Genomic DNA, 26,205 nt, shown 5'->3' on the forward strand with positions numbered 1-26,205 from the left:
TGCCCGCTCCACCACCCTCTCTCATCTTACTGACACGTCCACTTCCTCCCGCTCGCCATTGTTAGTTTAAGCCTGATAGTGCTTGTGAACCGGTCGGAGTTAATTTCTTATCTTTTATTGTGTTCAGTGCTTGTGCTTTTCTGTTTTGTGTTTCTCGTTACCGATTTAAAATGTCAGGAAAATAAAAGAAGGTTGTGTTGATGATTGCGCAAAAACTAGAATTAATTTCCAAAGTAACAAACTGCGCTACAGGGCAGTAGATGAAATTGGATTACGGAATATTGGAATCAACAGTGCATGACATTCTAAAGCAAAAAGAGAAACTGGTGAATTTTGCATCAATGTCGGGCAGTGCTTCCGCAATGAAAACGCGAAAAACTATGAAGGGATCTACCTTTGAGCTAGACAAGGCATGGGCAGAGTGGTTAGCTCAAGTTCAAAAAGAGGGTATTCCTGTAAATGGTCCTATCATTGCAGCGAAGACAAAAACCTTTTTTGAGTTGTTAGGGCTGAAAGGAAATTTTGATGCGTCTTCTGGCTGGTTGACTCGTTTTAAGCAGCGACATGGAATTCAAGAAATTGGACTTCATGGGTAGAAACTTAGTGGTGACCAACAAGCAACCGACGATTTCCACCATGAATTTGAAGAATTTGTTTTAAAAGAAGAGCTATCTTTTGAACAAATTTACAATGCTGATGAATGGGGACTTTTGTGGAAATGTCTTCCCACTCACACTTTAGCATTTGAAAGTGAAAGTAAAGCGGCAGGTCATAAAAGCAGCAAGGAAAGGATCACTATCATGTCTTGCAGTAACGCTACCGGTGGACATAAACTTAGACTTGTTGTCATTGGAAAGTCAAAAAAACCGAGATCTTTCAAAGGCACAAGGATAGAAAATTTGCCCGTTGATTACTTTAACCAAAAAAAAAAGGGGGATGGATGAACCGAAACATTTTTCAAAAATCGTTCGAAAAAAATCTTTGTTCTTCAAGTGCGTAAACATCTTAAATCGAAAAACCTGACTGAGAAAGCTGTGCTATTGATCGACAACACATCTTCTCACCCAGCAACAAGCGTGCTAAAGTTTTCTGATGGACAAATTTTTGCAAAGTTTCTCCCTCCAAACGTTACTGCGCTAATCCAACCCAATGGACCAAGGAGTCATTGCAACAATGAAGTGAACATACCCAACCAAGCTGCTAATGACCAAAATTGAAGAAGGTTATGATCTGAAAGAGTTTTGGAAACACTGCACAAACTTGGCAGCATCTACATCATTGCATCTGAATGGGACTCAGTGAAACCATCAACCCTCATAAAATCATGGAGAAAACTCATGCCTTATGTTGAAGCCAACAACAACCTAACCCCTTTGAGTTGTGAAAAAGAGAATGAAGATGTAGACACGCCCACGGCAACTCTTGCCGATATGGTGAAAACAGTTCTGGGTGGTGAGAACGTCAATGCTGGAAACATTAACGAGTTGTTGGAGTGTGACGTCAACGAACCTGGCTTTGAATGCTTGTCAGATGACGAAATTGTGAAGAAAGGAAGGGGAGAGACCGAGAATGAAGGGCAGCGAAGTGAAGGAGAAGAAGAGCCTACTGTGCAGATGTGGAAGACTCACGAAGGGGCTTTGCAACAAGTCGACGGACTGCTGAGCTATTTGGAAGAACAAGACGACGCAGAGTTAGCCGAGAAACTTATGCTACGAAAAATGCAATCTCGGAACAAGAGAAAATGCTTCCAAAGCAAGAAGCAAACACAAATGACTGATTTCTTCAAAAAGGTGTAGTTTTACAGTTATGCTTTTGTAATTACATAATACATTACAGTATTAAAATAGTACATATGTATTAATTTTTCTGTGTATCCTTGACACCTCTCGTATGTATACAAAACAGTTTTCTGTTTTCATTAACAAAATGCATTTTAGGTTAGTTTTGAGTGATATACTAAAATATTAAGCATTAGTTAAACATTTCCTGCTGTTTACTAAAACGATTTTTCAAAGTTGGAATGACTGTTTTCTCTTTTGCTATACCAGTTTTTAGCTTTTTTCGGATTATCTGCGATTTTTGTTATTCGCGGCAGCCGCGCCACCCAATTCCGCGGATAATCGGGAGTGTACTGTATCTTCATTTAAGATAATTACCTTTTTTATCTTACACACTTCTCTCAGTTGCTCTAAATAATAAGCTCTAAAATGCTTTCTTAGATCCCTTTTCACTGTAACGTAATATGCAAATCTCTTCAAACTTACCACGCTACATGGAAAACTGAAAAATGTCACTGAATTCGAAAATTGATAAAAAAAGTCAGGAAATTCAAATATTTTAGCCTGAATCTGCAAAAGTCAGGAAAATTCATATGGTGATCCCGAAAATGGGATTTGAGCACTAATATTTGAAGTGGATCACTTTCTTGGCGAATTATGAATCGCATAAGTATCATTCTGACAGGTGCTGTAAAGCCAGTTTTTGCAGTGCCAATCAGATTTTCTTGCAGAAAAGCAATGCAAGTTTCCATCATTACTGGTTTTAAGTAACTTCCAGAATGCAGAGTGCATGACTCACATGTTCTTATGAAAAGCAAGAAATCTATGCATGTTAAATGAAAGAACATGTCTGCCTCTTGGTTTATAGAGCTTGTTTTTCTGATATCGTCTCCAATTAAAAAATCTGGTAAGTGAAACTTTGTAATCCATTACAGATTTATTAAATAACTTTTTTAGTGTTATGTTTTCTTAATATTCTTTCATATTTGCTTGTTAAAATTATAAGAATTCATGCAGTTAAAAGAAATTTGTTGTTGTTTTTTTGATTCATGTTATTTGCATTGTTAAAAAATAAATCTGATCTGTTAAACTTTTCGACATTCTTTTCAGCATGGTTATATCATAATTATTAGAGTTCAAAATTATGCAAGAAAATTTGATACTTCATTTGGTAATTGCCAAAAGATTTATTTGTTCTGAACTTGATTTTTTGTTGTTTTAATTTTTAGATAATTCACATTAATTTTTTTTTTTTTTTTTTTTTTTTTTTTTTTTTTTTAAGAAACAAATGAAGATGGAACTCATAGCCAAATAAAAAAAAAAAAAATTGTTAAATGTAGCAACGTTTGCCTACCCCCTTTTTTTACACACTGCATGTAGTCAAAATAAGTACTGTATTTGATGGCATATATGACACACCCTTATTTAGAAGGCCACACACAAGGAAAAAAAAAGTGTCAATAGTTCGCGCGAAAGCGCGGTACCACAATAACTTAAAATGTGGTTTCTTTTAGTTTTCACGTTTTGTAAAAGCCAAATAAACAGTCATTGAATGCAATTACCAACATTAAGGAAAATTAACAAACAGCTAGATATTTTGAACATGATATGTAAATTTCAGTAATGAATAAATAGATGAACGGCAAACAATCAAACATAATACAAAATAAAGTAGAAACAACACAAAACACAGATTCAAGGAAAACGTTGGCTATCATAAAATTAGACTTTAATCTCTTTCTTTCAAAACCACAAAAATCCTTTTCACTATCATCATCATCAAAAACGAGAATATCGTCATCACTACTGTTTCCGTCATAGCTAGTATTACCTTTTTCGAATAATGCATCGTCTTCTGTTCCGTCAAGAGTATTACTGATTCCACACTTGCTAAAGGACTTAACAATTACTTCAGCCATTATGTCCTCCCAAGATCTTTTTACTCACTCACACACTTGTGAAATAGAGGGCCGCTTCATTCTACCTGAGGGTGTAAGGGCATGATGTGGCTCTCCCATCCACTTGTTCCATTGTTCTCGCACTTTTTCCTTAAATGGCTTATTCACCGATACATCTAAAGGCTGCATTTGGCTAGTCAGTCCACCAGGAATGACAGCTATCTGGGTTTTTAATTCTCTCACTTTATTCTTTATGGTTTCAGTTCTATGGGTGCTAAACTGATCCAAAACCAAAAGAGAAGGTTTTCTTAAGAGTCCACCAGGTCGCCTCACCCATACGTTCTGTAACCACAGTTTCATTCCAGCTTCGTCCATCCAGCCTTTCGGATTAACATGAACAGTTACGCCCGTTGGAAGTTTTTCTTTTGAATATGAAAAACAGCGATAATTTTGTGCCATCAGCACAACATGTTAGAACTACCGTATATCGGGTTTTCTCATGACCTGTGGTTTTTATGGTTATTGATTTAGACCCTTTAATACTCACAGTCTTGTTGGATGGTACATCAAATGTGAGTGGAATTTCATCCATATTTCCTATTAGACCGAGCTCAAAAGAAGTTTTCTTGCATGCATTTATAACAAACCTATGAAATGCTAGTATATTTTCTTCATAATCTGCTGGCATTTTCTGTGCAATAGTTGTTTTTGTGCGCATTGATAAGCCTTGCCTTTTCATGAACCTGTAGCACCAGCCCTCAGACCCTGAAAAGTTCTGATTCCCATGTTTTTCTGCAAATCTTTTGGCCTCATTGATTGTCATTTTGGTTGAAACACTTGTTCCAGATTTCTTCTTGTCTACCACCCCACATTTTTACGGCATTTCCAAGTTCAGGCCAAGATGGAGCTGGGCATCGAAGGTTATGTTTTTGTTTTTTAGCAGTCTTCAGTTGATCTTCCTGCTGTCGCCAAGTACGTATTATTTTTTCGGTAGGTGGTGGACCGAAATGCCTTGTTGCTGCTCTGTTTCCATGCACTTTGGCGTAGTATAACATTCCTAATTTATACTGAATTGTATAGCTTAATCTCTTGTTTCCTTTAGTCATATTTTCCAGGGTATTTTTTTTAAACAAATAGTTTTAAGCACCAATGCTGACACGTTTATACAGAGTAGCACTGACACGTGTGTCGGCTGAGCCAAAGAAAGTCTATGTAAAGAAGGTAAGGCTCCATAGATGCAATGTGACCGTCGAACCTGTTCGAACTTTGACATCAGCTTTGAGCTTTGGCGCTTTTTGGCGACAGATATTTCACGCATTGCAAAATAATTATGGCAGATGTAGAAAAAGTTATGTGTGTCTACACCTTTATCCAGGCTAAAAATAGCATTCAGTATTGAATGTTAACCTGTGTCCTTTACGTATAAGACGCAGGTAACTTTTTTGAGACCAAATTTAGGAAAAAAAGTGCGTCTTATATGCCGTCAAATACGTTAATCAATCCTTGGAATTTCTGATTTTGTTCAGCCCTACCCCCATTCTCATATAAAATCAAAATCTTTTAAACCTTTTTTTCTTTTTAATAAATGCCCTATTTTTCATTTTGCATTAAGAATTTAAATAAAAAATTATAATCAGTTATGTAAGCTAACCATTTAATATATTTATATTTTCCAAAATACCTTTGATTATTGTAATTCAACATTTAATTGTTTTCAATCTTTGAGTAAATAACTTTATTTTAACGTTATTCATATCATTTGATATAGATTCTTTCTTCTAAATGTATTTATTAATTATTAATAATACTTCCAAATTTCAGCAATTTTCTCTGGCGTACATGCAAAATTAATTAACTTGTATGGCATGTACCAGGTCAGGAGTTCCTCTTTATCAATATGATAACATAGCACACGAAATTTAATACTCATATTTTTTGAATAAATATGAAATTCTTGATTTTATTTTAGAATATTCATAATCAATTCAAGATTCTAATGTCAGTCTTCGGTGGAGTCCATGGTTGCAACTTACTGAAGGAGTACCTTCAGTAAGATGCAGGTTTTGCCAAAAAAAATGTCGTGCTTAGTAACATGGGAAGGAAAGCAATTACAAGCTACATAAACAGTGTAAAGTGTAAGAAAATCATTTCTATGAAGATGAACGCAGAAAAATTTTTTTTAAAATCTGTACCGATAAATACAGTTTTGAAGCACAGCATTATCCGGCGCCAGCTGCTGAATCATTAAATTTAAATTCCTTCATAACTAAGGACAAGGCGTTAAGTGTGGAATTACCATGGGCTATGAAATGTGTTTGTTCATGCTTTTTTTAATGTGTTTAATGACACTGCTTTTCTGGTCCAGAAAATGTTTGAGTGCAGTAAAAACAAAGCTATGACTCTGGGACATACAAAAATGTCATATTTAGTGTCATTTAGTTTAGCTCCATGCTTCAAAAAGGTGCTAGTATCTGGTCATAAGAATATCAAATTCATAATATGCTTTGATGAAGCTTGAAAGAGAATTGCTAAGAGAGATCAAATGGAGCTTTTTGTTAAATTTTCGTACATTGTGAGGAATGAAGTGAGCACAAGATACTTCACGTCAACTTTTTAGGGGCATGCTGCTGCTGATGATCTTTTGAGAATTTTTTTTGGAACCTCAGAACTACATAAAAGGAAATTGCTCAAAGTAACCTTGGATGGACAAAAAGTCAATCTTAAATTCTTTGGAGGTTTGAGAGAAAATTTAGCTAATAATTTAGCTCTCATGTATTAGATGTTAGTTCCTGTGGTTTGCATGTCTTTTACAGTGCCTTTATTGGGCATAGAATAAGCTAGAATCTGCGTGCATTGTTTAAAGACATGCATAGAGTGTTTAAAGACAGTCCTGCTCGGTGAGCATATTATATTGCCATCACTATTTGCATGACATTTCCATTAAAATTTTCTGAAGTTAGGTGGTGTGAAAACATAACTGTTGCGGATAGAGCTATTGATATATTTCCTTATGTAAAATATATCTCGAATCATCCAAACTACCAAAAAGTTAAAGCTATTAAAGATAAGCTTCTTTTAGCAATTTTTTTTTTTTTTTTTTTTTTTTTAAGTTTCTGTTGCGGGAGTTCTGCATCCATTTCTAAAATCATTTCAGACAACTGATTCTGTGTACTCTTTTCTGTATACAATATTCCACAGTATGCTAAATCAGCTTCTCTCAAAATTTTTCTAAGAAATTTGCTGTGAAAAGCAAAAAATTCTGAAAAATTGATAAAAATAGATATTCTGATCAAATTATTTATTGTTATTGTTGTAGATATAGATATGGATATTGTTACTGTTACTGTTGTGAGTTTAGATAAAAGTGGAGTGTCTAATCTAAAGAAAAGAAAATTCAAAACTAAGTGAAGAATCTTTTTGGTTAATCTTGCATCAGAAATAGTTGAAAGAAGCTCATTTAAATATAATTTGGTTAAATACATTTCTTCATTGGATTCTAAGCTTATTATGTGTAATAAATTTTTATGTGAGAAAAGGATGGAGAGCTTATAGCATATACTGCATAAAAATGAATGGATCAATTCCGCTCAGTTTAAAAAATTGTTATTCAGAATTAAGGGTGTTTGTAAGGTGTTTTTGTTAACTATTCTGCAATGGGACTTGATAATTTTTATAAGGACTTGATTAACAATTCAGATTTTGAAAAACTTTGGAGTGTTGTAAAACCAGCTCTAATTGTATTTAATGCCACAGTAGAAAGTGGTTTCTTAGTTAATAATGATGTGTTGATGGGAAAACCTTCAGGAAAACTTTTATAACAGCAATGCGAACAGTTTGTGATGCCATAAAAGTAAATGGAGTTATAATGAATCTTAACATAACTCCTAATATGTTAAGATATGCCACATCTGCTCCTGTTGTATATCATCAAGCATTCAAAGGCAAAAAGCTATGTGATAGTGAAGCTAAGGGGGGGGGGAAAAGAAATTAGACAAAAGGGGGGAAAAAATTGAGCAGAGGTGTTTCTTCAGTTGATTGCAAATAGCAGAATTAAAACAACAAATCTAGTTTTAATTTTTTATTGGTATTTTTTCTATTAATGTGTTATTTAAATATTCTAAGTGTCCCTTTTTTTGGTTTGTTTTTAATTCTAATTTAATCAAAAATTACATTACATTCAAAATTACATTATTATATATGTTTATATTAAACGATTTCATCAAAAGTGTGTTGACATCTTAAAAAGAAAACTGGTTTTTTGATCTTTCAGAATTTAGTAACTGTCATAATATTACAGAGGTGATTGTTCGGCAATTATATATTATTAAATTAGATAGATGTAACTGCTCCACCAATGCCATTTTGTAAACAATAACTTCCATTCCAGAATTTATTTGTAATACTTTTAAAACAGTAAAGCTGTCATTCATGACATAATTTTATCATGATGGTAAAAAAGTCAGGGAATTTCATTCTTCTTTTTGAATGGCAATCATGTCTCTTCTTTAGCTTGTTTTCCTCTATGCTATCAAACTCAGGTATGGTGACTTTGACTTCCTATCTAAAATTTTTCTTAACACTCTCTTCATAAGTCCAATCAGCCTTCCCCAGAAACCTGCCCAGCAGTTCACGTTAGGAGGTATGAATTTCCATGTAATTATATTGCACTCCCCAAAAGTTTTGTGTTTCTCTTAGTTCACTTTCTGTAAGAGCAAAGTAGGTGTTTTTGAAGATAGAATCTTTGTCTGAAAAAATGACAACTGATATTCACTTGCATTCTACAAATCTCAAACCCAAAAGAACATTTTCAGTCAATACTTTTTTCCTCTCTTGAGAATGAAAGGACCTGCAAGATCCACTCCTGTGATTTCAAAAATTGCAACATTTCCTACACAATCTTGAAATAAACATCCTTCTCCTACAGTTACAGGTTTCACCTTACACCTATTACAGATGGTGCAAGACCTGATCATTTCTTTTACACATTTTCTAGTTTTCAAAATCCAGTAATTATCCATAGGATTGCTCATAAGCATCTGAGCTCCAGTATATTATAAATTTTTGTGTTTATAAGTAATGAGAGCTTTTACAACTGGGTAATTGAATGGAAGTATAATTATAATTTAAAGAACTCAGTTTTTTGTCAGTCTTATTATTGAATACATCCATTTGTACTTGTTTCAGCAAGCTACATTGAGCTTTTTTTGATTTTGACAGTCATCAGATTCGCTATTGTTCTATGACATTTTATTTCCTTCAAATTTGTTACAAATCTAGTTATCCTCATTTAATTCTTACAAGTTTAACATAAGATGAATAATGATTGTAATGTTTTTCTTCATATTGTATTGTACAGAATATGCCATTACAATAGTTTTGGCAATCCTCTTCCAGTTTTATGAGTCAAGAAGGTCTCTTCCACAATCCTCTCTGTGGGAGATCTGCAGAGTTCAGTATACATAGTACGTATCTCCAGCTTTCCTTAGATGATAGTCTTCTGATTTCTTTTATTCTACTTGCCAGCAAACATTGCCCATGGGCCTTCTCTTTTTATCCGGTGAAGAACATCCGTGCATTCTGACCACAAAATTGACGATACATCCTTCTTTTTTGGTGCAGCATGTTGGCAATTGCACATGCACATAATTCTAACCTTGGAATTGAAGTTCCCTGTAATCCTTTCAAGATGATGTGCCTTTATTTGAGAGAGTCCCTCAGAATGAATGAGAATCGAAAGGAATTATCCCACAGGATGGGGGTTTTGTGTCGCTAAGTCTAACTTTAGAAATAAATTTAAAAAAAAAAACCTGTGATAATTGCCCACGTGGCAAATACCCACACCAATGAAAGTGCACATTGATAAAAGCTCACGTTGATATAAGCCCCTACTGACAAAAATCCACACTAATGTATATGCTAAGTTGAAATTAACATGTTTTCCCATTTTTTATCAGTTATACAAAGCAGAATCAAATTAAATTAATCACAAATAACTGAACAATAAATTAAAGTAATGGAAAAAATTTTATTTTGGGCTTGGGCTGAATTAAAATCTTATATGTATATAGAAAAGAGAGTCAATCAAATAAAATCAATATAATTAAAAACATATATCTATGTGTAACTTATAAATATCTATGCATAACTTATTATACTTACGTGACAAAGGGAAGTGTCCCTCGTATAAGTCTGACAAAGGAAGGTGAAAAGGAATGTTGGCCACACTGCTTTTTTTAATTCTACAAAATTATAAGGAGTATAAATGCATGTCAATTTTCATCACGTACAGAGAATAATTTATAAATTATTTAACAATTTAGAAACTTTTGTATGTAATGAATTTACTTTTGAGAATTAAAGCCAAACTTTTATTTCAATGAAAGAAATAAAAGTACCCTATTCTTTTATGATTAGGAAAAGATTTGTGTGTGCTATCAGAAATACTGTTTTAATAGTGAATTAAAAGCAACATTTCAGAATTCATTAAATTTCAAAGACTTTGATTTTACATAAATTAACTTCATTCCCACATGAAATTTCATATTTAGTCATATTAATTTTTATTTAAAAATTTTTTGGTAAGTCATAACTATTTTCGAAATGTGAAATCCTGAAAATAAGCACTCTTTTTAAGTGGGCATTCATCTTGTGGGCTTTTGTCATGCAATTTTCTAACTGGCTGCTGGCTATTCAGATGGGGAACCATTTGCGTTCCTTTTTGTTTTCACCCAGCTGAGTAAAACAGCAGCTAAAGAGAGGACAGGCTTGCTTAATTACTTTATCCCTTTTTGAATCTATTGTGTCAAAGAACAGCCTCAGAAGGGGGGCAAGAGAGGCATTAGATTTTGGTGAAAAATAAATTAAAGAGGATTTTAGACATTTTTCTTATTTACTAGAAATAACAATATCTGAAATTTTGCTTGTAATTGAAGCTGAAAAACCCCTTTCTTGCATTTTCTTTAGTCTATTTCTTGAATTATTTTTATCTAAAGATTTAGCTAGAATTTCATATATTTTAAAAATTTTCTATAACTGGAAAATGAATGAAATGAAATATTACTGAAGATGATTAAATATTTCTTAACCATTTTAAAGGGATAATTAATCATTTTAGCAGTAGAATTGCAGAGTGAAAAAATATGCTTGTTCTTGATTGGATAGTGTCTTTTAACAAATTTTTGATGAACTAATTAAACATGTCTGTTATCTTGAAGCAAAATCATTGTTTAAAAGTAAAACTATTGAACTTTTCCTGTTAAATTAAAATATTACAGATATTAAAATTTATGCAAAAGTAATACTTTTTATTTTAACATTCATATGGTTGAAAATGGATTTAACCATTCAAATAATTTAAACAATGAAAGACTCTGAACTCAAGAACAAGAGAATTTAAAATTAAAGCTTACAAACCATGAGACCAGCATTGTAAGAAAAGTAATCTTACACATTAAAAACAAACTTTAATTCAATAAAAAAATTTTATTTTACTCTATTAACTGTAAATGAGTTTTTAAAAAACAGTTCATTTTGCTTTACTGTGGTTATTTATGTTAAAAAAGAAAAATGTTTAGTGAAGCAGATTTAAAGAGTGTTTGGAATTTACTTTCTAAAAATTATTAAAATTTTCCACAACAAAGTGGTCATTGAGAGGAAAATTCAGCACTTAGTGCATTAAATGGACTTAGTGCATAGGATAAAATGCAGAATGGAAAACAACTCGTTTTTGGTTTATTCCAAAGGGAAAAGTTTAAATTATATTTATAACGTTAATTACTTTTCTAAGTACACTTTTTAAATCACTGCAAGAAAGCACATATTTTCTCCTAAATCATCCAAAAGGTCAAAGATGAACAAATTGTTTCAGATTTAAAAATACATTAGGAACAAGGGATAGGGATATTGCCTGATTTCAGCTTGTAAAGAAAGGAAGGTAATGAAAACAATTTTAATACAATTCGAGAAAAGACTAATTTTTCTTTAGAAAACTTCGTGTTAAAAAAATTGATTTTCGTCAAAGATGAGCATTAGTTTGTGGTAGGCTTGTAATACATAATATTTTTTTAATGCCAAATTCTCAAATGTTTAGTTGATTGATTGAAAAAAAAAATGCACATGAGGATTATTGCATACATCTCGAAGGTAACTGTCCCTGTCATGAAAGTTAGTGCTGAAGTGTAAGCAGGAAAAAATTAGGTGTACTGTAAATAAATCTATTCCTGGGAGGCTGATAAAAATCGTTTTCTGGGAATTATCTTTTTTAACATAGCAATTTGAAGATAAAATACAAGTACTGCATGCTGGAAGTTTGCAGGCAAATGTGCACTTTCACACAAGCTTACAGCCTTTTTCTGCAATGTCACATTGAGAAATGAAATAAAAATAAAAGATGAAAATAAAAAATGTCTCATTAAAGCCCAAGAAATTTTTGACAATGGATATTAATGCATTTCTTGATACAATGATATTTTTCATTTTCACATATGTATACCAAAAATAAATAAATCATAAAATTAATTTTCAGATTTATCTTGAAAACATTGTAATCGCTTAATTTAAAACCAGAATTTTTTTCTATCTAATAAAAAAATTAATAAAGGGCAAATAAAATGTACAAACAGACATATTTTTGAGGCATTAAAATTCAGATCTGAAGACTCCATATACTATAATTATAATTCTAAATACATTTTATAGTGATAAAAACTATGTGTTCTTTTGATTATGAGGGCTTTTAATCAGTATGGGCTTATATCAGTGTGTGCTTCCATCGGTTGGTGTGGGCATTTGTCACATAGGGAATTCTCACAGTAGTTTTTTTTTTTGGGTGGGTGGGGTGGGGATGGGGAGGGGCTTTTTGTCAGGGAACCAGATATAACACAGAAGATAATTAAATTATGGTATTTGTTTGAAAGTATGTAATTTGAATATTAATTTCATTTTCTTTAATTACAACATTTAAATTATATGTTACCAAACTGCCCAATAAAATTCAATTTTTAATAAAAAAAGGAATAAAAGAGCGAGCATTTGATTATGTGGATGCAAATTTATGAAAACCAGATTTTTACACATGGCCACTCATATCTAATAAAATATGATTAAAATTTCTTGTTACAGACTTTTCTATTTATTGGAATAACAAATTAATTTTGCTTACAAATGATCAACTAGAAGTGATACTTTGCTTAAACTTTGTTACTGTTTAAAAGAAGATATTTATGTAGGAGGTCTATTAGCTACATCAGATTTTTTTTAAAATTAAATAAACAAAGTGAAAACAGTTGTGAATAGATCAAATTATTTTGTTGAGTTATTAAAACTGCTAAGGGTTAACTTCGAAAAATTTATCTGAGGAAAAAGGATGCCAGATGCTTTTGTAGAGGCTATGAGAGTTGAATTTCAAATAAAATACCTCAGATCTGCAGCATTTCAGCAGTCACTGGTAAATCTTTATATGAACATATTCCTTCCAAAACTGAAAATATAGCTAAAATGCCTGTTAAATTCATATTTTTGTATGTTCAGGGTGATTGGTAGTAACTTTGCCGATTAAGCATGTAAATTATACAGATTTTCACAAATAAGATTTTCCGATTTTTATTATTATTATTATTTTAACTTTCTTTCAGACTGCTGTTTTGGTCTGATCATGGTACTGGTAATGGAGATCAGATTATTGAAGTATCATGTATGGATGGTTCAAACCGTCGCATTCTTCTTGCGGAAGTAGATGACCCTAAACTCAACAAGCCAATCAGTAAGTTTGACATCATGGGTAACAGGTTTTTAAAACACATTCCTCATCAACTGCTTTTCACTTTTGTGCAAGTAATTTCACTTCAGCCTCAAGTACCAAAGCTAATAAGGGAATATAATTACTTTTATTTCCCATTCTTTGTATGTATATATATACACACACATTCTTTCAAATCCCATGTTCAAAGATGTTTACAAGCTCATGAAGAAATCAGAAGTGTGTCTCTTGTTAGCAGTAGTAGTAGTACCTAGCTTATCAGCATTTTCCTTCTAAGGAATGAAAATAGTGGCTTTTGATATATGAAATGTCAATTTATATGTTCTGGGGCAAATTAGATAAGGAGTTAATAACACGAAATGTTGTTGATTATTTGAGTTTCTGACAACTAAGAGAACTGTATGTTTTAATATATATATATTTTAGTTGATGTCTTGTCATTAGTTGTGTGCTTACTTTAATAATAGGTAATTTTCTTGGAATACACTATTTTAGGATTCATATGTTCCGTCAAGATAATTTATTGGTTTTTCCTAATTAAGATCTTATGAAGTGATTATAGATGTACCTATTTAGGTTATAACATCCTTGATGAAGATGATGGCATGGAAACTGTGTGTCATCTAGCTATGCATATTATGCAGAATCAGAATCCCATTTTCCTGGAATCATGCTTTATCTACGAACAGAAGATCCATAACAGATATGGATTTTTGAACAATAGCTTCAGTATCCATCATGCAAATGCTAACTGTGCAATGTAATCTACCTTGCACAGTCCAAATACTTGCTTGATTTTGCATGCAGTAGAAGTATAATCTCTGCCATTGACAAATATATTATTTGGAAAATCTCAATGAATGGCCTCATTTCTGACAGTTGTCTAATGCTAGATCTATAGCAGTGCATATCTAGAAGACTTGTTACTCTGTACAGGTATTTTATAACTGCTCTGAAAACTCTTTTCCATAGCTGCCAATGGACTGCTTGGAAAGTGGCTATATTGGGATATTGTCAGTTTATATATATGTCCTGAATCACAGGTGCTGTGCTTACCAAAAGTATTATTCACTTTTTGTGTTTGAATAGCATGCCAAGCATATCCCTTTTGACATAATGCATCATCCTATAACTTTCAAGGGATTATCATCATAAGATCAACCCTACTCTTTTAAGAAGCCTTCATTTCCAACGTAAATTTATGCTTGGCTATTTCATGGGAAAATGCAGCACTGCTATATGAGAAAGGTACTTCCTTTAGCATCATGTTTATTGCTGATCTAGAATGCTCCCTAATTCATATATTGTACATCACTGCCTATATATGTATGTGTGTGTGTGGATATTTTTTATTTCTAGTTGCAGAAAGTATTTTTTGTTGTTCTGTGACGTTTTCAGTGTTTGAAAACTTTATTTTGGGATATCCTATATATATTTGCAGTAAGCTTATCCATCTCATCATTTTTAATAAAATCTTAGCCTTGAGTTTGTTTTATGGTTATTTTGTCCATTTCTTTGTATCGTACGATTCAAAAAATTTTTGGCAAGTCATATGAAAATTCTGTAAATTTTTTTAAATCTTCAACTGAAACTTATATAGAACTGAAAAGTATAATCTGTTTTATGTCAATTTAAACATATTTAATATTCCAAATTAAATTGTTCATAGTAATCCTTATCTTAACAGAAGTGTTTTCAAACAAAACTGATGGAATTTGATGAAAATGTTATAGATATTAATCTGAATATGCCCATTATGTAAAAATTAATTGCTAAATTATTCTTTGAGAAATATAGAGTATTGTTAGAAAAAGTCTGGATCATCAGAACTATTGTATTAATATCATTTGGCAACCTTTGAATTTTGAAAATTTTCGCAGAATATACTATCAAGAAGTGTATCAAGTACTTCATATACTATGTGGTAGTTGTAGAAGCTGGAAAGTTGTTTTTTAAAAGTACCTTATATAAAAACCTGAGACATTTTTAATTACAGTATATGAATGTAAAATAATATAAAAATGTATGATCTTAAATTCACTTAGTGCGAAATCGAGTTATTCTTCTACTTGTGCAATTGCTGCAAAGTAAGTTAATAATAATTTATTTACTAAAGAAATATTGATTATATTATCTCCTAAGATTAATTTTAGTATAATTATCTTAAAAGAGTGAATCCATAGTTAGTAAGTTCAAATTCGAAAATTGTTTTAAAGTAACTTGAATGTAAATTGTTAAAAATGTTTAACGGGACTTGAATTAAATCATGAATAACAAAATTTCAATTGTAAAAAGAAATAAATTAAAAGCAAGTAATTAAATTAAATGCAAGTAATCATTGCCATTGATCGAAAAATTAGTTGACTTTTCAAGGGGAACAAACCATAGAAGGGATTAAGAACCAATGCAGAGAAACAAAGAACTCATTCCGATTAAGCACAAAGAACTCATTCCGATTAAGCATCTTAGCTAATTCAATTTTGAGTGAAAAGCAATTTCTGCAGTAAATATATATATATATATATATATATATATATATATAAATGCATTTAAAATCTGCACTGCATAAAATATCAGTATAATGTTTTATGTCTTACTATTAAATAATAAGTTAATCAAAAAGTGAATTTATTCTTTAAGTAACTGACAATATGTTCTGCTGGGGGAGAGCTAAAACTTAGAAAAAGTGTTGGGTCATTATGAAACTTGTCAAGGATAGTGGAAAAACAATGAAGAAAACTTAAAAAATGAATTGGAGAATCAGTAACATCATTTACTTTAGGTTCAGAGTATTTATGGCATAAGGCTGCCTCAGTTTTTGATGCAGACAGAAATGCTGTCTGGCCGTGAAGCGTACAAATGTCTAAAGCAGTCCTGAGTGATGTCTTGTTAGATTTGGTATAGCTGCACAGCCAGGTCAAACATGTTTTGCACAGGGTTTGTATGGCTCTCAAAGCTGTGTTCAGATGGGGGCATAAAGGGCATAAGTGGTTAAAGCCGAGTTGGATTGCCAAGGCAACCAGTCTGTGCTATGTCACAAAATCTGGTTTAGGGCTGGCGGCATAAGGTTCCAAGTTTTTAACTTTATGCCGAGTTTGGGATAAGCGTTGACCAATCAGAGCGAAGCTAAAATGAAGCGGCTTTCTGCGGATGATTCCGCTGCTACATTGAAGGCAACGTTTTTTTAAATATGAAGCACATCATATCCGTTTGAGTTGTAATTGTATCCGAATGAAATCACGAGTTGATCTCGCAAGAAATCTATGCTGATGACATGCATTTTTAATGAGTTTGCACAATAAATTGAAAATATTGATTAAAGTTGTAAAGCGAAAGTTAAGCGCATGATCATGCACAATTTGTATGATCCTGTAGATGATTGATCCCATCTATTATTTTTCATTTTATTATGAAATTCTTTTAAAAATACATGCTTGAAAAAAATTTTATTTTTTCTGAATAAATTATTATTATTACTTTCTTTCTGTTTATTATTTTTATATAAATTATTACTATCATTTTCTTCCTGTTAATTATTTTTGTATTTAAAAATAAATTTATTTCAAAAGCTGAAAATATTGTATTGCTATTTGCTTCAAATGCTGAATTTCTTTCCAATCAAACTTCAGGAATTAATTTTACTAAAACATCAAATCAATATCAAGAAGCTGCTGGTTTTTTTTTTTTTTTTTTTTTTTTTTTTTACAGTAAAAATATTACTTTTAGAAAAAGGAAAAAATTATTTTCACTTATTTTTTAATGACACTGAATAGCACACATAATTCATAACATGGACTATATAATTTATGAATAGTATTTGTTAGTATTATCCACTCTTTATTACTATCATTTGAATGGAATTTTGATCATTAAATTCATGCTGTTTTTCTGATAGAAATTCCTGGATAAGTTATGAATGTTTATAATTTTGTTGTATTTGAAGACTTGGGTAATTAAATTTGTCAATGTGAAATTACTTTTGAGATATTGGTCATAAATAGAAATGAAAGCATATGTTGAAATTAAACTTTTTTTGGTGCTTTAATATGCATGTCTGCCAGTGAGAGAAGAATTGTCATAATCTGTCATTAAATGAAAAATTTTTAAAAGTAATTACTTCTGACAACAGACATGGATGAAACTTACATCTGTGATATCTCACAGCAGAGCAGAGTTTAATTTGAATTACTCATATGATTTAAACATACCAGTTTACAGAATTATCCACAAAAATTCCTCAAAGTTAGTGTTTACTATGTACTGCAGTCTCTCGAGTGTAAGCCCTTTTTTTTTTTTCAGAAAAAGGATATGAAATTCAGCGGTGTGGCTTATGCATGCAAATTATTAGAAATAGATGTATACAAACAGCTGGCAACACAGCAAAATATATTTAATGATTGAGTATAAAATACATTGTTTGGTGAACGTTTCATAGTATTGTACTAGTTGTGGTTGCTGGTCATGGTGACCAGTTGTGGGATACTAGTACTAGTGATAATTGATACTGGTAGTGCAGCCAACTACTGTAGTGATCGACAAGGACAGTGAATAAGGAGTGTGTAACATGTTCCTTTTGATTGAAAAATTTAAAAAATAATAATGTATGGTAAGTAATGTTTTCTGCTTCACTGCTTTCACACCTGCAAAATGGAACATGTCACTTATCCTCAAGATTTTTTTTTAATTAAGCGTATTTAAAATATTATGTTTCTTCTAAGAGAAATTATATATAAAAATTGAAGAAAGTTTTATATATATAAATATGCATGTGCATGTTTATAGTATAGAGAGTACTACAGTAAATGCAGAAATATTCCATCCTGCTTTGCACAGAAATATGTGCCAACCAAATATTTGTCTTTCCAAAAAAATATCTCTAGACCATTTCATTCTTTTTCTACCTTCTTCTACCTCTTGGCTTATAAGAAGGGCAGATAAAAGAGCATTCTGTTGAACCAGTAAAACTTTTTGGTGAGCTGAAAAAGCCATGACACAAAATAACGAAAACAAGCAGAGCGAGTGGGGGAATCAATTGAGCTAGAAAACAACACGCGAAAGGTGTAGACACATCCAAAGAATTCTTTGACACATCCACGCATGTGTAAATTTAGCTTCTCTCATTGGCCACAGTTTAGACCTCCATCTCGCAGGTGTGAATGGAACTCCCGTATTTTATGCCCTTATGACTATGCCTCTATGCTCTTTATCCCGCTGTCTGAACGTAGCTTAAGAGTCCTTAAAAGTCTTTTGGTTTTTTGAAATTAATTTTTGGAATTTTGGCCCAAATCGGCAGAAGGTCCTTAATTTTAATCATCTGAAATTTCTGTCTGTTTTTATGACTGCCATTTTGAGTTTGAATTAGCATTTTGGGGGAATATTTTTGGCGATTTACCGACACATATGGTTATCTTTTGAATGGGTTATAATTTGTTTCTATTTCTAATATAAATAATGGGATACTCGAGTTTCTAAGCAAGAAGTGAAACATAAGCATTTCAAAATTCATTTTTTCTACTAAAGATCTCTTAAACAACTTTTTGCTTTTGGGAATGTGAATTCCTTTATTAAACGGTTCTAAATTTGGCGATTTTAAGATAAGTTTTTATAGAAAATTTTTAATTCCGAGATCTGGGAAGTTTTCGACGATTTTTTTAAAACATTGTAACATTGATAAATTTCATTGAACTAATGGTAATATATTGAAATTATATTTGAAAAATAACATTAAAATGAAGTACTTTTGTTTTTCGCTATCATATTATAAAGTTCCATTTTTGCAACTTATTATACAATATTTTAAATGTGAAAAATGAACAAGGTATAATGCTATAAAGCACAATTTACCAAACAGTTCTTATATACTTAATTAAAAATGGCTTTTTAATTTTTTTATAATAAGAATTTTTCCCATGTAATTGCCTCAGGCATCAGTTTTCTCTACAAAATTAATTTTACATGTTTGTCTTCTGCTTTTTTTTTTTTTTTTAACCTTTCAAAATATTTTTGGCTTTTTGCTGTTGCAGAATTGGTAGGGATAATTTTATTTTAGGATTTTAGACATTGTAGCCTGAAAAGTTTAGGATTTGAAGGCAAGGTTTATAGACCCACAATTCTAGAAGATATAGATTCTAGAAAACAATTAGTTGAATTTTCTAATGACAATGGACATAAAAACAAATATAACTTTTCTTCTATTAGCTTAATTTATTAATACCAGTATGAAATTAAATGAATTTCAGTTACGTGCATTTTAGAAATATAAGTATACTGGTGTGCTAAAAAGTTGCTTTCAAGAGGATAAAAATGAGGTGGTCTGTAGAACTTTCAAATTATAAAAATGGTTCTTTCTTGAGAAAAGCTTCCAAATGCTGTTCTAATTCATCATCTGCAAACTATTCATTTTTATTAATTTATTTTATTAAAATTTCTTTTTTATTCATTCAAATCCACAATCTTATCTATTTCATTGTCAGCAATTTTCAATTTATATTCATGGTACTTTATACTTTTGATACTTTTTTTAAAATTTTTTCTTCTTCAGTAAAATTAGTCAGCTGTATTCTTTCATTACTTTAAATCATGGTGAGACATCCTAATTATGTTAAATACATTGATCTGCTGTGGCATTTTCCAAATAAGAGTGCTTTATTTTAAAAGTTAGATTTATGAACTTGTCTGTATTAACCCTCTCAGCATTAAGGCCGGAAAATTCCGTACAGAAGGTTGCCTTCCACATTCATTATACATGAAAATTTCTGCTAGCTTTTAATGTATCTGATTTCAGTTGGATATATATTCGAAGAAAAGGAATCGAGGTACAAAATGAAAGAGTCATTTTTTAATTAAAATCAAGAAAATATCACTTATTCATGACATATTGAGGAACTTTGAAATTTCAAGGCTAAACCCGTAATGCTCAGAGGGTTAAACACAACCACTATAAGACTTTAACTTAGGACTTCCTAATGATAAAATTGTCTTTAAACCTCCAAGTTCCGAGTTATATATATATATGTTCAAAAATATTTTTCATTATACATTTTAAGTGATCAGACATGCATCTTAAAATTTTCCAGACAATTAAATTAGTAAATGTAGTAGAAGAAAAGGTGTTAAAATATAAATTGAGAGTGTCATTTTGGATTTTTATTTATAATAATAATAAAAAAAAAACACCGCTACTTTTTGCCTTTGTAAGAAGTTTAGGGTCAAAACGTAGGCTGCTTGGAGTGTAAAGATATAGAATTTTAGCAACCCCTAAAATGCTTCCACTTATATACAAATCAATAACTTAAAGGTGTCTGATGTAAATAAATATCTGATTCATTTAAATTTAGTTTCCAAGTGATTTAGGCTATGGGAGGAGGGGTAACTATGAATGCAAAGTGTTACATTGACAGATAGAATTTTAGAAACTAATGTAATAACTGTTGACAAAAACCTCTGTAAAGTGTTTGTTTTCATAATGTTACATTGATGCCTTATTTACTAGTGATGCAAATTGTGGAATGCCCCTCTACGATAATGCTGCATCATGGTTTGGGGTGCAATTGTGTACAATTCCAAGTTACCTCTAGTTCGTATTCAGGGCACTCTGATGGCCCAACATTATGTGGATGATGTGTTGTGGCTGGTGACACTTCCCTACCTCGAAGGATTGCCCGATGTCCTTTATCTGCAGGATAACACTTGACCACACGTTGCTTGCATCAGCTAACATGCTCTGCAAGGTGTATAGGTGCTTCCCTGGCTACCATTGTCTCCTGATTTCTCACCAATCGAACACATTTGGGATGTGATTGGATGCTATTTGCAGACTACCATTGCTGCGTTCAGAAGACAAACTGTGTTAAATGGTTGGCAGGGAATAGAGAGCCATTCTTCAGGATACCATTCACAGTCCCATTGACTCTGTATCTAGACGTGTTGCTTCAGGTATCGCCATCGAAGGTGATCTTACAACCTACTGTGAAGAGGCTGTTCTTGCTCTTTATTATGCATATCATTTTAAAATAAAGATCACTTATCATTCATTACTGTCTTTTTCTGCCAAGTCTTATCATTTTCTGACCTCTCCTTAATGTTGCATTTTCAATGTGAGGTAGTGTATTAAGCAAAGGTGTTGTGCATTCTTTATAATGCAAAATAGGTTACAAATTTCACCACATTGAAAAAATAAGAAAAAAGAAGAGAGGGGGAAAAACGTTTAAGATTACCTGACTGAAATAATAAGCATTATTGTGTTTTGTCTGTATATTTCAGTTTTTTTTTCATAACATGCATTATAATGCAGGTTTTTTTAAATGACTATTGGGGTTTTAACACTACGTAAAAGTACTTATTACTATACGTACACGTAAAGTACGTACTACGTAAAAGTACTATACGTACACGTAAAGTACGTACTACGTAAAAGTACTATACGTACACGTAAAGTACTTGTTAAAGTTAAAATCATAATTAATACATGTGTTGAAAGAGCAACTCAAACAGCTTTGTTTGCTGGTATGCGCATTCACGAGAAAACGTTAGTAGCAAAAAAGGCGACTAGTGAACAGAAAGCTTTTTGTGTTCTGCAGTTAGCACAAACCGAATCTGTAGTTACTGTGCAGTGTGCATTCTGGATTAAGTTCAGATGTAATTACCCAAGTGATAATAACATCTGTATGTTATCATAGATGGTATCACCAGTTTGAAAATAACAGCTGCCTTTGCAAAGGCAAGAGTATGGGATGACCAAGGATTAGTGAAGAGAGTGTTGAACAAGTGAGAGAGTCTTTCATGCGTAGCCCGAAGAAATCAGTTTGGAAGACTAATTGTGAATTAGCAGTTTCGGTGATGACTGTTTGGAAAGTTTCATGGAAATGCTTACAATTATACCCGTATCATTTTCAGTTAGTACATGCTCTAAAGCCTACAGACCATGGTTTACCTGCCAACTTTCACAAAAATATTGTTGCATGACAGTTTTCTGGATCATGTTGTTTTCAGTGATGAATCGACATTTCACCTCAGTGGACATGAACACTCATAATGCGTGCATTTGAGGCTCAAAATCTTCATGAGGTGGTACAGTGTCAATGAAACTCCCTTAAATAGAATGTTTTTGTGCTATATCGCAACAGAAAGTTTATGTTTTTCTTATCTTGATGCTCTACAACTATGGCTATTTTCCCAGCTGGTAGAAAATGAACCAAATAACTTCATTTGGCAACAAGATGGTGCACCTCCTCACTGGCATAGTGATGTATGCAATTGATTAGACATCACTGTAACCAACTTCTAGATTAGCTGCAAAGGGCCAGTGATAGAGTTTGTTTCCCATGGATTCCATGCTCACTTGATCTGATGCCATGTGATTTCTACCTGTGGGAGTTCATAAAGGATTGTATGTATGTGCCTCCACTACCAGCTGACCTAAGAAACGGGATTGAGGCAGCTGTTGCGTCAATTACACCGCAAATACTAATAAACGTTGGGGAAGAACTGGGCTATCAACTAGATGTGTTAGTTGTGCGATGAAAGGTGCTCACATTGAATACTTGTAAACTTGTAGGTATAACTGTTTGAGTTGCTCTTTCATTTCATGTATTAATTATAATTTTACGTTTTACATAATAAATACTACAAAGCATTAAAACACCAATATTCATTTAGAAACACCTGTATAATATCCTTCATACATGTTATTGGATTACATTTTTGAGTAAATTATCTTTCCTATGCTATATCATTTTATGGTATAACTGCAAAACAAGTAGTGTTATGAGACAACAAATCTCAGAAATGCACTTTTTCCAAAAGGCTCCAAATTTTGGGGCATTAGTATAATTTAACTGATAATTTATTATTTTTTGGGTGGGAGATGCTTACTTTCAAATGCACATACATCCAGTACTTTTTAGCTGAAGAGGAGAATATCATTTGAAAGCATTTCTATTTAGATATGTGTATATATATTATATGTTTATCCAATGGCAAAATTTCTTATTAAAGCATAGTAGAGAATTTTCACAAAAATAAAATAGAATCTTCTTATATGGTGCATCAAAGAGGAAAATTTCCTGTCAATATTATATGTGCTATGCATTATTTTTTCTGCACCTTTACAAATGGGAATCAAGAAATCTGAAACAAATCTAGAGAGTACAAAATTAAAGTTTCTTATTTTGACTAGTAATGTATCTTCCCCCCAAAAAAAAATTTTTGGGAAATGATCTTTTGAAATATTTATTAATTGCAGATTCCTTAAATTGTGCATATAAGGTATGAAGACTTTTGTATCTAACTGATTAAAATATGACGAAATACTTATTGGAATTTTTTTTGTATGGAAACAATATAGAATGTTAGATTATGTACACACAGAACTATCTTTCATACAATGTTGAAACTATTTTCATATAATTCTTTGTTTATTGAACTCCGCTCCTAAGAAACTTTTGATTTGGTAATGTATGTTTTTGTGTAGGGTTAACTGTCAAGTTATTTTGATGATTTGTGTGTATAAATTGTAAATTTTTTTTATTGCAAAAAGGAAATGTTTCCCATGTAATAAAAAATCCAAAAAATTGCTGTGCATTTTGAATATAAACCTCTATCCTTTGAAACCTTCAGTAAAGTGCTGCCATCTGTTGAATTGAAGCCAAAATAAATTTCCCACGATATATATTCAGGTATAACAATTCGATGCATTCAAAAAAAAATTTGCCCAAGTAATTCTCGGGCGCCACATTTTGGAATACCAGTGCTGCTGTGCCCAAGATTATTTCAGGCATGACAGTTAAAATTTTAAAGAAACAAAATTTGCAGCCCTTTATATTGAACAGCCTCTATGTAAGGAAATGATCATTTGCATATCTAGTTTTGAGGCATTTGCTTGGTGAGTTTCATTCGGGCTGCATGACAGTTTCAAAAAGTGTTTCTTTTTGAAAATATGCATTTTAAATCAAAAGTTATTAATTTTTTCCCTTACTTACTTTATATTAAAAAACATGCTTTTAGTTTTTAAATAAATAATTTATATGCATAGTTTTTGAGTGTTTTAGGAAATATTTTTGCTGATAATAGATGTGTTTAGATTAAATTTCAAGGGCTTTTCAAAATGCAAATAAAATTTAGTTGTTTTCATGAACATCTTCAGATTGTGCATCATTGGATTATGCATCTTTTTATAGGTTTATCGCTGGATTTTGAATCAGAACCCAATTTTCTGTATTGGATTGATAGTGGCAGTGACTTGATTCGAAGGATGAATTTGAAAGACTACAAAGTAGAAACAGTTGAAATTAAGCCATTATTTCTGCAAGAACCATCAGCATTAGTCATTTATCACAATACCATAATATATGCTACATTTGGGAATAATGCTCTTCATTCTGTTGACAAAGTAAATGGAGGAAATCATACGATTCTACGGGAGGGAACAGAAGGCATTTATGCTGTGAAAGTTTATGATGAAGAGTTACAAAATAGTAAGTGGAGTTAATATTTTTTTATCAAGTAATATTCTTATTAAATACTTTTAATATTTTTTGTTAATTTTATTTATTAGGAATGTAGTGGATTTTCTGATTATGTACTCATGTTCAGGATCAAAGGATATTTATAAAAGTAATGCTAACTGCTTAGAGATTGATTAAAATTCATCTGAGTGTAATTATTTCTGGTAATTATATGCTGTTGAATATTGAAACATATTGATGCATAAATATTTGAGCACAGAATATGCATTTAAAGCGAATATGAGCAAACCATAAAAGAAAATGTATTTGCATAATTTTTTACAAGCATGATATCTACAGTTCATGCAAAAGTAACTACATAATGTGAAGACCATTATTTGTCATTTTGGAATAAAGAAATGTACAGGAAGATAGATTTGCACAAGAAGAATAAGCCAAACATAGGACAGTTGGCTTGAGACTTTAGTTGACCTGAGTCTGAGTACCTATTGCAGTACTTGGATAAACAGACCTGCTTACCAAAGTCTTCATGAGTGAATCTTTATGAAAGACCATGACATGGCACTTCACTTTCTCAAGTGAAAGCATTTCTGATGGTATCATCTTCATCATCAATGGGGGTATCATGGCTAGATCATAATAGACTTAGATTGTACTTAGCTGATTCCTGGTTCAGTTTAAATAGTATTTCTAGATGTACTTTTATCTGCAGAGAGCCTGATATATATAACTTTCTGTTACATGTTCATGAAAGACATGTAGTGGAAATGGTTGCAGTTTACATGTCTGGGATAGAATTTTGAGAATGGCCATACCAAACTAACTGCTGGCCATTAAAATTGCAACACCATGAAGGAAAGCAAATACAAATAATAATAATAAAATTATTATTATTATTATTGCATGTAAACAGTATGGTATGAAGACAAAATGATTAAACTTGTAAGCATTTTGGAGGTTTACAGGGGTGTGAAATTAGTAGAAACAGTTGCCACCCCTGGCAGCTAAAATGACCCTTTCCCCTTTAGGCATGGAGTCAAACTGGGTGTGGATGACAGAAATAGGCAACTCATTCCATGCTGCTTCAAGTCTATGCCACACTTCATCAACTGTATTAGCTGGAGAGGGGTGGCGAGCCAGTCTCTCAGCAACCCATGAGCAGATGATTTCAATTTGTGACAGATCTAGAGACCAGGGTTCGTAGAGATCCTTATAAGTGCTTATAAGTCCTTATATTTGAAAATAAAATATAAAGGCCCTTATAGGTGCTTACTTAAAACCCTTATTTTTTGTTTTTAGTGCTTATT

At 31.9% G+C, this 26,205-nt stretch overlaps 1 protein-coding gene across 7 annotated transcripts in view; it reads left to right on the top strand.

Moving 5' to 3' along the window:
- Positions 1 to 26,205, top strand: part of LRP1 (LDL receptor protein 1) — a 627,804-nt gene that overhangs the window by 269,283 nt on the left and 332,316 nt on the right. For 5 of the 7 annotated variants that reach the window (XM_085820318.1, XM_085820321.1, XM_085820322.1 and 2 more), the window contains exons 35-37: positions 13,309 to 13,436; positions 24,611 to 24,907; positions 25,927 to 26,094. In XM_085820318.1, the coding sequence (XP_085676444.1) occupies positions 13,309 to 13,436; positions 24,611 to 24,907; positions 25,927 to 26,094 (593 nt within the window). The remainder of the gene's footprint in view (positions 1 to 13,308; positions 13,437 to 24,610; positions 24,908 to 25,926; positions 26,095 to 26,205) is intronic. The other 2 variants (XM_085820323.1, XM_085820324.1) reach the window with 1 other exon arrangement.

The sequence above is a fragment of the Stegodyphus dumicola genome, chromosome 7 (assembly GCF_044657685.1).
Source record: "Stegodyphus dumicola isolate Sdum_Otavi_A_Nest chromosome 7, ASM4465768v1".
NCBI lineage: Eukaryota > Metazoa > Arthropoda > Arachnida > Araneae > Eresidae > Stegodyphus > Stegodyphus dumicola.